Consider the following 13,083-nt stretch of genomic DNA (forward strand, 5'->3'; position numbering starts at 1 on the left):
TGTGGGGAGTTGAATTCACCGGTTCCTGCCTGTGTTATTAAAAGAGGCATGAAATGAGCTGCAAGAAAACGCCTGATGGACAAATTGCAGCCATCCAGATGAAAATGTTGAATTTTTCATTTCATAATGCATTAAATGTCTTTTCCTTAATGTTCTGTAAATGTTAATATGAACACAAGGGTAATTTTATCACAATAAATATGAACACACAATTATTGGAAATAGATGTCAGAATTTTTTTTACCAAACAGTTTTTGTTTTCCGTAATCTGTTTCCAACACTAGCTGATCTATAATTCCTTCCAGTTTCAAGAGGGATTTCATTTACTTTGTGCATTGCATTGTGGGTGAATATTGTCCATCAAAAGCACGCCATATTAGGTATGCATAAACTCTAGCTTGAGTGCACTTCACACCAGTGTGTTCATTGTGAGCTCAGGACTGAACACTCCTACAGTTATTGTGTGTGCGCACCAGGTGTTCTGGTGAATCGTGTGTAAGTTTATAGATGAATGACTTAAATAAAATAATCCATGTCACTGAAAACAAACAGTCGACACCTGGAGCCTTTTTGACTGGTAGTTTTGCATTAAAAACTTCAAAAAAATTTAATAATGTAAAGGAATAAAGGGAAACAAATTGTATGTGAATATGAATAATTTTACACATTTGTGAAATTAACCAGCATAAGAGAAGCAACGTCCATGTTTATTCTCATAGAAATGTTCGCTGTCGTCACTGCAGGCGTTACAGAACATGAAAAGAATGGGAAAAAAAATGTCTTCCTCTTCTGTTTCCTCGATCCAGGTCAGCCGCCCCTCATCGCCCCGACTCCGTCTCCCTCGCCCTCCACATCAGCCCCCGCCTCAGGCAGCCAGATCGTCACTGCCATCTACCCTGCTTCAACTAGTGTCACTATGGCAACAGGGGTGGTCTCCATGACAGCTGTACCCCCCAGTGTGGTTTACTCCGTATCCACCCCCTCCAGCGCTTCTCCCCACATCCTGTCTAAGCACACGGCGTCCTCCACCACCGTCACACACCCACACCCGCAGCTCCATGTGGACAGACAGGTGGACAAGCACTTGCCTGCGGACAGACCGGCAGATCGACAGGCGGACAGACTGTCTGAGAGGCAGATGGAGCTGCTGATGCATTCGGACAGGCCGTCGGAGAGGCAAGCGCAGACTTCCAGCGGCAGCAGCTCTGTGGCGCCTCCCAGTGGCTCATCGGCGTCCATCAGGCCCTGCAGTCCTCCGCTCCAGATCCAAACCCCCGGTACCTGTTTTTGTAACACCTTGTCTACAAGTTTATAATATGCAGAGCATTGATTTACTGATGCGTTAAATGTTTTACAGCCAGCACAGGTATGCCCAAACTAACCCAACTTCCGGTCAGGACTCCTCAGAAAGTGAAGGCAACCGTGGCAAACATCCCCGTGGGCAACTATGACGGAGGCGGACGAGGAAAAGAGAGAGAAAGGGAGAAGGACAGAGAGAGGGAGCGCGAGAGAGAGAAGGAGCGTGAACGGGAGAGGGAGATGGAGCGCGAAAACGAGAGGGAGAGAGACGCTGCCGCTCCCAGTAATTTCTCCTTCGATCCTGATTCTCCGTCATCGTCGCATCCTGCCGAGGAGCCGCCGTCCTCCGAGAGGCCCCAGGAGGGCCCCGGCGCAGGGGACTCCTCCGACACACGCAGCAGGGAAAGCACAAAAGAGGTGAGACGAACGTCGCGTGCCGCCCGTCAGAGCTCACATAACGAAGGCGAGGCTTTAACTGAACTTCGTCTGCAGGCTGGATGGAAGGAGTCTCTCCCGTCCTCCCCCCTCCCGGCTCCATCGGCCTCAGAACCCACCCTTCCACCCCCACAGGCCGACAAAGATGGCCCTGCGCCCAAAAAAGTCAAGGCCCGCCCGCCGCCGCTGAAGAAGACTTTTGACTCCGTGGACAAGTGAGTTAATGGCTCTGAGTGTTGTGTAGCGCTGCAGGAGTCATGGATGGGCGGTGTGTATATACTCCTCATTGTGTGCACCTGTTGGTCCGGCAGGGTGCTGTCGGAGGTGTACTTTGAGGAGCGTTTCGCGGAGCTGCCGGAGTTTCGGCCTGAGGAGGTCCTGCCCTCACCCACCCTACAGAGTCTGGCCACGTCACCTCGGGCCATTCTGGGCAGCTACCGGCGTAAACGGAAGAACTCTACAGGTCTCACGCACACTTCATGCCGTACTCTGGTTTGAATTCCTGAAACTCTCATGCCGTGTTGCAGGTGTTGAGTTTGTTTCCTCTGCTGCGTTTATAGATTTAGATTCGGCCACTGACGATCAAGTCTCTCCAAAGAGAAAAAGTCGGCGGCGCTCGAGCTGCAGCTCGGAGCCCAACACCCCCAAAAGCGCTGCCAAGTGTGAAGGAGACATCTTCACCTTCGATCGAGCAGGTGACACACAGAAATAACCCGAATCTAAAAATAGACCCTCACTCAAACCAAGCTGCTGTTTTTGTTTTGTTTCTATTGGCTGTAAAAGCCAGTGAAATTTGATGATTGACTCCTCTGAGTTAACAATTGAAATACTGTTGTTTGTAACTCGCCCCTCTGTCTGCGTTTCCTGCTCCCAGCCACAGACGGAGAAGACATCCTGACTGAACTGGAGTTCGATAAGGTCCCATACTCTTCCCTACGAAGAACGTTGGACCAGAGACGAGCGCTGGTCATGCAGCTGTTCCAGGAACAGGGCTTCTTTCCATCAGGTAATAAGACAAACACTCAGGATGCAAACATCACACATCACCTGCAGACACTCAGTGGGCTTGTCTTTCTGAATGGTTTCTCCAGCTCAGGCCACAGCAGCCTTCCAGACGAGATACTCCGATATATTTCCCACCAAGGTGTGTCTGCAGCTGAAGATCCGTGAAGTCCGTCAGAAGATCATGCAAACGGCGACCCCCTCCGACGCCTTCGGTTTGGGCAACCCTGACTCGACCGGCTCTCTCCCCGGACCTTCTTGCTCCCAAGCTGGAGATTACTCCGCCAGAGGGGAGCTGCAGGATGAAGAAGAAGAGCAAGGAGCCGAGGCGATCCCAGAGGATCCCCGAGATTCACAAGACTCTGCTAGATGAGGGATGCTGACAAACACAGATTGAATAACTGGTGACTATTGATGTCGCACCTCTCTAGTCCCTACACACATTCAAACATTTTCTTTTTTAAATCTATTCTTTAAACTCTCCTCTGGTCAGATCCTGATTTATATCTTTCCTGGGCAGCCAACCTGTGAGAGATCTTTGTCAGCAACATTTTCCTTTTTTTATTTTTTATTTAATTTTTTGTAATGTGTGACCCTTGTACCAAAAAGAGGACTTGTGAAAGACCAGTGGCACAAAACTACCGCATAGCACTACCACAGCATACACACACACACACACACACACACATAAAATCCTGCAAACTCTCGATTCCCACACTTGAATTAGCACTGCATTAAATCATCTTGTAGAAAAATCCTATGGATGCCAGTGAAGAAGGACCATTGAGTGCATCTGCACTCATTTCGCCTTGAAGAAAAAAGGGTTCTCCTTTTTAACAGAGAGACCAACTAAACGCATTCTGAAATGATAAAAAGTCAGCGGTTTTAAAACAAAGGATGTTGTGTGTTTTGATAATTTCTTTTTAATAGGGTAAGACTCGTAAAAGCAGGGAGTATCTGCTTGAGGAACAAGCTGTAAGTAGACTTACTGTTCAAAGCTTGCGTGGTGTTTCTGCTGACCGTAGGGGGCTGGGCCCTCAGCAGCCAGAAACCATTTGATTTCACAAGAGGACTCATTACAGGGGATCCGACACGATCGTCGTCTCAATCATATCGCTCACACAGAGATCTTCAGGGGAGATCTCCCAGGGATGATTTGAAAAAAGAAAAAAAATTGACTGAAACTGAAGTGGACTTTTGGCAGTGCCATCATTCCTGCTATCACCGGACTGCCCAATGACTGCTTCTTTCGACTGACTCTTGTTCATAGCAGAAGAAAGGAACTCAGCATTCCTGTGCCTCTCATTCACTAGCCATGAAGGAAGGAGGTGGGTCAGAGTCAGCGGGCACATCCTGGCTGTCAGTAGTAGAGGTCTGGCTCATGAGCCTTCAATCTCTTCTATTGCCAAGCAGTTTTATTAACTTTTTTTTAAAAATGATTTGATTTCTATTTAACATTGTCATATTCAGTTTGTTGTTGTACTGTTTTTATGGTTATTATTACTCATATCATTGCAGTGAATCCTGGTCCTATTGTCCGTCATTTCTACCAGCTTTTGATTTTTATATATATATATATATATATATATTCCTCCATTTTAGTCTTCCCTTGACTCTCATCAGCAAGGACCTGCTGTGCCGTTACTTTTATCATTCATTTCAAAGATAACAAACCCCACTTGGATGTTTTATCCTTTCAACAGTAATAAGTTTTTTGACGGCCCTGTAAGCAGCTGTGACTCCCTGTTCAAGTTTTATTCTATGACCTCCATGCTTGTACATCTCCTTCCTCCACCTCTTTCCTTTCCTCCTTCCTCCCTTTGTCACTTTATTGCTCTCTACAGACCTCCTTTTTTTTTTAGACGGACGGAGGGAAAAACCAGGGGAAGTGAGTAGGACTGAATCAAAAAGAGCTGATAGGATACAATATTGGTTGTGTCTTTGTGCAAGACTTGGTTGTGTTGTAAATAATTACTGTAGAGTCTAACAGACTCGTGTTATTGATAAGGAACAATCTGTCATTGAACATAAATGGTCTTTTAAGGCACTCATTAAGGTAAAACACATGACATTGAAACTAAATAAATATAGCTATTAATGTTTTGTGTTATACTCTTTGTTTTGCTGTTCCAGTATACAAGAGGAATTTTTATGAGTAACTTAAGTTTGTATATGCATCTTTCAGTATCCAAATAAAAATAGGTGTTCAATGAAAAGCATCTTATTGCTGACGTTGGGAAATTGGGTTTCTTTGAGCAGAAACAAAGCATCTTAACATGGAGGATCTTTTTTACCTATGGTTTACCTACTGTATGGCTGAGAGTGAGATTGGGTAATGAATGTCAGTCACCTTGAAAAACCATTTATTGATTTCATCTTCTATTATAACAGAATACCTTCAACAGCACAAAGAAACATTTAACCGGTGGAAAAAATACATCAAATCCCATTGAATGATCAAATAAAAATGAGTGTTTAACTCATTCATTTGATGACAGCAGAACAAATTCTATTTTCTTTCAACTCTGAGTGGAGAATTCAGAGGAGCTGCAGTCCGTCCACAGAGAGGCTGTTCTCCAAAGCTTTGTGATAAATCTCCAAGGCCTGCTCCAGAGGCAATTCTTCTCCCTCATTGGTTGAAATGATGGCTATGGTCTCCCCAAATTCATTACACATGATCGTAGGCGTTCCCTGTGCCTACAGGGACGAAGCAGAACTCAGAATAAGTTCACAGCAAAGAGGCTACACACAAAAGTCTGAATTAGTGAGCGACATTGGTGACATTGAAATCTAGATTACCATAACTTTCTCATACACCTCTCTGTTCACTACATATTTTTATCCCTGCCATTAAATGCGTCAAACCTGAGGTCATTATGAATCTAAAGGGGGAAAAAGAAGATGAGGATGTGGAACCCACAACCAATCACTTAAAAACTAAGACGAAGAAAATCAAAAAGTTAAATGCTTTCAAATTTGGGGAAGACTGCAAAGTCTGCGAGAGCTTTACTCCCTGAGCAGATATATAAAAATGGTTTTTATACTGTTATTCAAACGAGTCAACAGATACGTGAGACCTCACACCACAAGTATATGCTGCTGTGTAAGAAGTCACACCTCTACTGGGTCACTGTTTAAAATCACACAACTTAGTGGTGCTATCCTGTGGTTTGTTTGATGTAATGATGTGATATACAGTATTTTCCGCACCATAAGGCGCACCTAAAAGCCTATAATTTTCCCATAAACACACCTTATAGTTAAATGCGCCTTATATATGGATTAATATTTACATTAATATTGGTTAAAAGCATGATCGCTGGACAAAAGTCGGCAGTCATGCCGCACTACACCGCCAGGGGCACCCTCACAAGGCACTCGGGTCTACGCCCCCTAACAATGGTAGTCAAGGGGCGTCACCGAAGTGCCGCTCGAACTGACCTTCTGTCTGGCGGCAGAGCAGACCGTGGAGACCACCGGTGTCTGGTTATGATTCCGTAGCAAAACGTAGGGAATTTTCAACAATTCTATTAATAAAGTTTGACTGACTGATCTCAGTATTTCCTAACCACTGTGGCGCTGGAAATAACCCACTTTAAACTTAATTGGTGTAAAAAATGCTAATGTCGAGTGTCAGTTCTGGAATCTAGTGACGGTCCATTCCATTAGTCTGTGGAAACACACGGAGAAACTGGCATAAAGGTGAATGAAAGACCCTCAAAGCTGAATTCCAGCCTTTTCGAATCGACTGAAACAATATTTAATTAATAAACGAAGACGAACGTCGGAGTTTAAACATCCGATTCGGACATCAGATCAGGAAATAATCCGCCCTGTTCCAACTGAGTGGTCCACTCGTAATGAATTTAACCAGTTTTTAATGTCAGGTTTTTTAATATGGGGTATTTTGCCAGAGTGGCAAATACGCCACTTTGTCTGGCTCTTACCTCCGTGAACCTCACCACACGTCACTGAGAGCGATAGAAATAAAATCAAAACGGACTTATGTTTTTAGATAATTTTGTGCTACAGTACTTTTATCAGTAAATCTCAGCAGCTAAGGAAAAAACCCATGCGTGTTGACTTCTTTCTAAGATGGCAAAGTGATCAAGTGATCAGGTTTCCTTGATGAGGCTCAGAATGGCTTCATTGAAATAATAGGGGTCTTTCACAGTTGATAAAAGGTACTCAGTCATGAATGCTCTAGCTAGTGGACGGATAGCGCAGCTACAGCCACTAGTTTTTTAAATCTATTTCAATTTTTTTTATATGCGCTTTATAATCCGGTGTGCCTTTTATATTATATAAATTATAAAATAAACAATTCATTAATGGCGCGTCTTATAATCCTGTGCACCTTATGGTGTAGAAAATACTGTAGTTGCCTGATTGCTCTTTTATAAAAAAGGAACTTTTTTCAAGGGGCCAGATGGGAGGAGAGATCCTCAACACTCTGTGTAACTACATTAATTAAATATATATAACAAAACACAGTCCCTATGGCAACCTGCTTTAATTCTTATTCATGCAGGTCTATTTAATGGCAGCTTTTTGGGATGACTGGACTCAGACACTCTGACCTGCTGCAGATCTGAGGCTTGAATCTGGATGAGCTGAGTCTGTCTGTTAGCGAGCTCCACAGCTGACGCCTCCACCACTGCCACACCAGAGCTGCTCTCCACCGCAGCTTTGGCATTGGCCTCTTCATCCAGTCTCTGCTGCCTGGTGTGGGTCTTTTTGTGGTTCCTCAGATTGGAGAAGGTCTTAAAGGCTTTGCCGCACTGCGGACACACGTGAGGCCGCTCGCCAGTGTGTGTTCGACGATGTTCGGCCAGGTGCATGCTCTGGATGAAACCCTTTCCACACACTTCACAGTGAAATGGCCTTTCACCCGAGTGTGTGCGGAGATGCTCTCGCAAGTGTGTGCTCTGACGGAAGCGTTTCCCACACACTTGGCAAGGAAAGGGACGCTCGCCGGTGTGAACTCGTTGGTGGAGCGCCACTCCTGAGGAAGACACAAACAATTTGCCGCAAACGGGACACTGGTGGGCTTTGGATCGCTTCCCTGAGACGCACCGTGGTCGCCCGGGACCTAAGGCAATGTGGCTCAGTTTGTGGAGTCGCAGATTGGCAGGAGAATTTAGCTTTTTGCCGCAAATTTTGCAGTCTAGACTGGCCCGCAGACTTGTTGATTCCTCTGGCTCCTCCTTCACTGTGATTGAGGTGGAGGGCTCTGAAGCGAGATCTTTGCCCAGCTCTTCTTTGCTGACCTCAGGTCCTGCGCCAGCCTGCACCGAGGTGGAGTGCTGCTCAAGGCAATGGTTGTCTCGTTGCCTCCTGGTCAGGAAGCCAGCTGCACAGTGAGGACACGGGAAAGGAGCTGGAGCTCCTTTATGTTGGGTGTAGCGATGCGCCGCTAACTTGGTAGGCCAGCGAAAAGTTGCCGGGCAGTCTGGGCAGCACAGAACCGCGGTGCTGGTGTGAAGCAGACTATGCTGTCGAAGGTTGGAGGACTGCGAGAAGGACCGGTGGCAAACCTCACAACGATATGGCCGCACGCCGGAGTGGATGAGATTGTGCCTCATCAGATTGGCTAGAGATGAGAATGTCTTGCCGCAGTCGGAACACTGGTAGGGTCTCTCGCCAGTGTGAGTGCGAATGTGGTTGCGCACAAGGACATGCTTCTTGAAAGACTTGCCACAGATACCACACAAAAAGCTGCGCTCAGAGGCGTGAGACTTCCGTCGATGGTGAGCCAGCTGCAGTTGGGAGGTGAACGTCTTGGGGCAAGAACGACAAGAAATGGACCCTTTTTCAGACGACTCAGCGGACACAGCTGGACCAGTGGAGACAGATGTGACTCCAACACCAGTGTCACCCGGAGGAGTTGGGTCCGTAGCTAAGCTAGAATCGATGGCTTCCTCCAACTGCTTGGAGTTCTGTACGTTTTCTTCAGAGGGGTCAGACGCATTCAGTTTGTCGTCTTCAGCCGGCTTTTCCAGTTCACCTCCTTCCACGGCGATTTGGGAACATTGGATTGAATCTTCTTCCATTCTTTCCATCTCATCCTCTGTCAGAGGGGCCATGAGATTAATTTGTGCCTCGTCAACGTAGTCATTCTTCTTATCTCTTGCCCTCTGTAAGATGGCAAGTGCAGACAGAGATCCTCTTTTTGGTGCCGACACCTAAACAAGAAAAGAGACACGTGTCAAAAATGGTAGATCACACTGTGGATGCAGATGGAAGAAGGATACGCAAGTTTTACTACCATGGAAACAGGAACGGGTGTGTCAAACGAATCACGGTTGAGGTGGGTCCTGCGGTGGTAGAGATATTTGGTCATGTTGGTGAAGGTTTTGTTGCAGAATTGACACTTGTGAAGAGGATCTGCAGTGTGGGACTTCCTGCAAATGAACAGGAGGAAAGAATAAAACAGAATCAGAAAGTCATTGTCGCTTCTCACCATGATCTCGGCTGATGTGGTGTCTCCAAAGACTTTTACCTGTGCATGATGAGAGTCATCTCAGTGGTGAAACCGATACCACAGTCCACACACAAGTACCTGGCCACTCCTGAGTGTGTGCGCATGTGCGTCTGCAGCGATCCTGCCTTCTTGAAAACCCTGCCACACTCCGGACATTCATGCGTGCCCTGCTCGTGCACACGTCTGTGAGCAGCCAGCCGGTTGATGGAGGTAAACGTGCGGTTGCAGAGCTCACACTTCTGGGGCTTGGCACAGAATGCTACCTTTTTCTCTGCTACTCTGATCCGTATATTCTCCATTTTCTCTGCGGTCTCTTCCCTCCCTCTCATGTCCTCAAAGCCACTCATAACCCCCAGCTCTCCGCTCTCTTTGTCCTGACCAAGGAAGTGCTCCCCCTGATGTTGGAGGAAGTCCTCTGGGGTCTGAAAAAGAAGGGAGCATTCTGAGCACTCGTAAGGGTGGATGACCACCACCTCTGCCGGTTGCTGATGCTGGGTGTCAACCCGGACACTGGGAGCCAATCTGAGCTCTAATCTCTGGACACCATTCTCCAGGACCCCCAGCTTTGTCAAAGAGCCTCTGCTGACTCCTGGCAGTAAGGGGGTTAGTTTGGACCGGTGGTGACCGGGAGTGCTGGGGTTGTCTGCCAGAGCTTGAGCAGTGAGAATCTGTAGGTGCATGGTGGCAGAGCCAGGGGTTGGTGTCACTGGAGGCAGCAGGGCGGAACGAGAGGGTGAAGCCAGTTTGGAAATGGACTGATATTTTTTCTGTTGTGGCTGCTGTTGCTGGGCAAGTACCTGGTGCATAAATACAGAAACATTAAGAGGGCAATCTCTTCAAAATTATTCATTCAGACGTCACGTCCATTTACCCGTAAAGTGTGTATAATCCAAAATACCTGTGCCAAGATGTCTCTGGCCTGCTGCTCACTCAGCACATAGTTCTGCATGCTGCTCAAAGGAGTGACAGTGCCATCAGGCTGCAGCACATACTCCTATTACAAAAGATGAGAAATCACGAGTTGTTCAACTCTCAGTTAATGCCGTGTGACAGAAATTAAGAGACACTTGATTGCTGTTCTTCAAATTAAAAATAAAACTGATAACAGTTCAGAAATTCCATAACTATTTCTACACAAGAACTCTGCTTTGGCACACTAGGGGAAAAAAATCGAAACTAAAATACTAATGTACATGTTTACCATGGTCTCTGTGTTACTGTGGGTGCTGCTCCTGCTGTGGGTCCGCCGGTGTTCCAGCCAGGTCTCAGGTGAGTCAAACAGAGCCAGACAGTCGAGACACTGGTACTGCACCGGCCCAGATACCGGGGTGTCAGACCCTGCTTCCTCTGTCTCCATAACCTCACACAGCTCTGGGGAGCACACAGTTGGTGTTGTTTGTTAGTCACATTAGGATGAATGGCTATGGAAATAAAAACAAAAATTGCAGGGAGACCAATTGCTCTAAAATTAATTGAAGAGTCCAAAACACATACAGCTTGATCAAGAGGTTTGCTTCCATTCATTTGACATATTTGATAAATCTGTGTCTTTATAAAGAGATATTAATTTACCAGTAAAAAAAATGTCGTGTGGATAATCTGCATATCCTCTAAGTCTCTAACCTTGCTGTTCCACCTCCATTCCAACCTCTCTCATGTGCATCTCCTGGTGCTGTAGCAGCTCCTCTGGGTTCACAAGGAGAGTCCCACACTCCAGACACTGGTACTGCTGGGTTTGTCCCATCTCTGGTACATCCAGAATGCCCATGGCCTCCCCGACCTCGCCTTCTTCTCCATCGTGGCCAGTGTGGATCTGCTGGTGGATCAGCACATCCTCCAGGGTGTTGAAGAGCTGATGACACTCACTGCACATGAACTGGTGCTCCACGTACACACCACCTGCCTCTTCCTGCTGCTCGGCCATGCTGGTACTGAGTGTGTGTTGTCTTACACAGGCTGCAAGTATATCATGCATGGAAATTTGTGACTTTTTGGCAGTGACAAAAGTGTCATCCAAAAAAACGGCACTTAACACTGATGTATATGATTATACAATGAATGGCAATAAAAACTGCACTCAACTGACAAACCCTTGTGTCCATTTTAGAACTGTCACATCTACAGGTAGGTAAAGTTCTACATTACCCAATAAATAAATCTGTTTATCCTTTCCTGATTTTTGTGAGTAATCTTACATGATTTATGGAAGAACAGTTACAACTCCACCCAAATGAGCATTCGCTTGTTAAACTAGCCCACAGGTACAAAAAGACTGGAGCTAGAACAAAATGATTGGTATCATTTTGTTCGTGCTGGAAGTGGGGCAGTCTCCCAGACATGCAGAGGAATGTGACAGACGGCCTGTGCCATGCAAGATCACGTTTAACAACCTTGAATCAGGACAGACAGATTCATCTGCTGCACCTCTGAAACACTTTCCAACCAACCATCAATACAGCAGAACCACTGGCACCCATAAAAAGGTCTGAGACAAGAAAAAATGACCTGAGTCATGTCGGATTTCTGACCCAACTTCCTTTCACTAATGCTATGATGAAGAAATGCCAATGTCTAGCAACTATGGAATGGTGCAATGTGGACACTCCCGAGTTTAAGCACTGTCCTCGTAAGGGACATCTAATGTCTGAGGTATTAAAATGACTGATCGTGGCAGGGTGACCATTTGATTAGTCCTGAATGCAGAAGAGTCCCTCACCAGACAGAAAAGCATAATGATATTGCAGTCAACACCCACTAATGATCAAATCTGTAATATACTGTAGAGTTGTAGCACCTGATGAATATATAGATCTTTCATTTTGTTTGTTATTTTCAATATTTCTCTTTTTTTTGTTGTTGTTGTTGTTGTTGTTGCAGAGTAAAATAAAATGTGAATGAATGGCTCATGAGAAACATTCACAAAAGCGTGGTCTCTTTTTAAATCCCCAAAAGTATACAAATGAGCAGTTTTATAGGAGAAATGAAATGATTTATAATTTTTTTAGTGTTTCTCTCACACTCGTACATAAAAACTCATCAACCCATTCAGACCGAGCACTTTTCACACACACCCCAAAAAAAACAGTGCGGTGAACAGACATTACGACCTCCAGCCTAGGCCTCTGATGCTAGCAACACGAACCGTGATCATTAGCGCTTCAAACGTGATGTCCCACATTCCCACACAAATGTGATTCATCTTTGTTTATAGTGTGTGATGGCATATGGAGAGCTGTTGGCGGCGCTCCCTTCGACACTGCAGACCTGTTTCACGGCACCGCGGTTTCCTGAAAGCGTCTCCCCGGTTCGTCGGGCGGTCCGTCAGGCGGCGCTACCCACTTTTCCCCGAAGCTTTCCAGCTATGACAGCGGGCCCTTCTTTCTCCTTAGCTGTCTCTCATTTACTCTCGTTGGATCATACCTCGTGTAGTCATTCCTCCAAGTTCCCACAATCCTGTAGGATTTCTTAGTGCCCGGGCACCATCTGTGGCACATAAATAGTAAAAATGAAAAGTGTCAGTTGAAAATTAGATCGCATAGCGTGTAATGTGGCGTTTGCCCGCCGATAGCTTCCATTCTTGTGATATTAAACCCCGCCCAATGCGGTAGCTTGAACAAATTCTCATTTCTGATTGGACAAACGAGTTGTCACTCATAATCTACGCTTGTTTGTCGGGTATTGTAGTTTCCGTGGATAGTATTTTTTCCCCCCCCCACATATTTGTAATTTTGTTTCACTTTTTTTTTCAGCGTGTCATTTTGAGTCGGCTGTTCTGTTATTTTACAGATCCTTGGACTATAAACTATGATTTAGGTTTACATACATTCTTACTTACATTTTTACTAATTTTTGAAACTTAACAC

At 45.8% G+C, this 13,083-nt stretch overlaps 2 protein-coding genes across 10 annotated transcripts in view; one reads left to right on the plus strand and one right to left on the minus strand.

Moving 5' to 3' along the window:
• Positions 1–4,946, plus strand: part of cicb (capicua transcriptional repressor b) — a 34,887-nt gene extending 29,941 nt beyond the window's left edge. For 2 of the 6 annotated variants that reach the window (XM_068323624.1, XM_068323626.1), the window contains exons 15-21: positions 807–1,277; positions 1,358–1,716; positions 1,792–1,949; positions 2,037–2,197; positions 2,295–2,429; positions 2,609–2,740; positions 2,826–3,123. In XM_068323624.1, coding sequence (XP_068179725.1) covers positions 807–1,277; positions 1,358–1,716; positions 1,792–1,949; positions 2,037–2,197; positions 2,295–2,429; positions 2,609–2,740; positions 2,826–3,109 — 1,700 coding nt within the window. In that variant the 3' untranslated portion in view covers positions 3,110–3,123. Of the gene's footprint in view, positions 1–806; positions 1,278–1,357; positions 1,717–1,791; positions 1,950–2,036; positions 2,198–2,294; positions 2,430–2,608; positions 2,741–2,825 lie in introns of all 6 variants that reach the window. The other 4 variants (XM_068323625.1, XM_068323629.1, XM_068323627.1 and 1 more) reach the window with 2 other exon arrangements.
• Positions 4,947–5,273: 327 nt separating this feature from the next.
• Positions 5,274–12,785, minus strand: znf526 (zinc finger protein 526). Of its 4 annotated transcripts, none has more exons than XM_068323631.1 (8): positions 12,641–12,785; positions 10,844–11,176; positions 10,422–10,591; positions 10,119–10,214; positions 9,239–10,017; positions 9,005–9,140; positions 7,317–8,921; positions 5,274–5,433 (listed from the first exon to the last, which is right to left on the minus strand). In XM_068323631.1, exons 1-8 carry the CDS (start codon positions 12,651–12,653, stop codon positions 5,275–5,277), a joined length of 3,291 nt encoding a protein of 1,096 aa, XP_068179732.1. In that variant the 5' UTR covers positions 12,654–12,785; the 3' UTR covers position 5,274. The 4 variants fall into 4 exon arrangements, with proteins under 4 accessions (XP_068179732.1, XP_068179733.1, XP_068179734.1 ...); XM_068323632.1 differs by having other exon boundaries at positions 12,485–12,785; XM_068323633.1 differs by having other exon boundaries at positions 12,363–12,785.
• Positions 12,786–13,083: the final 298 nt, after the last annotated feature.

This window comes from Antennarius striatus, chromosome 9 (assembly GCF_040054535.1).
Source record: "Antennarius striatus isolate MH-2024 chromosome 9, ASM4005453v1, whole genome shotgun sequence".
NCBI lineage: Eukaryota > Metazoa > Chordata > Actinopteri > Lophiiformes > Antennariidae > Antennarius > Antennarius striatus.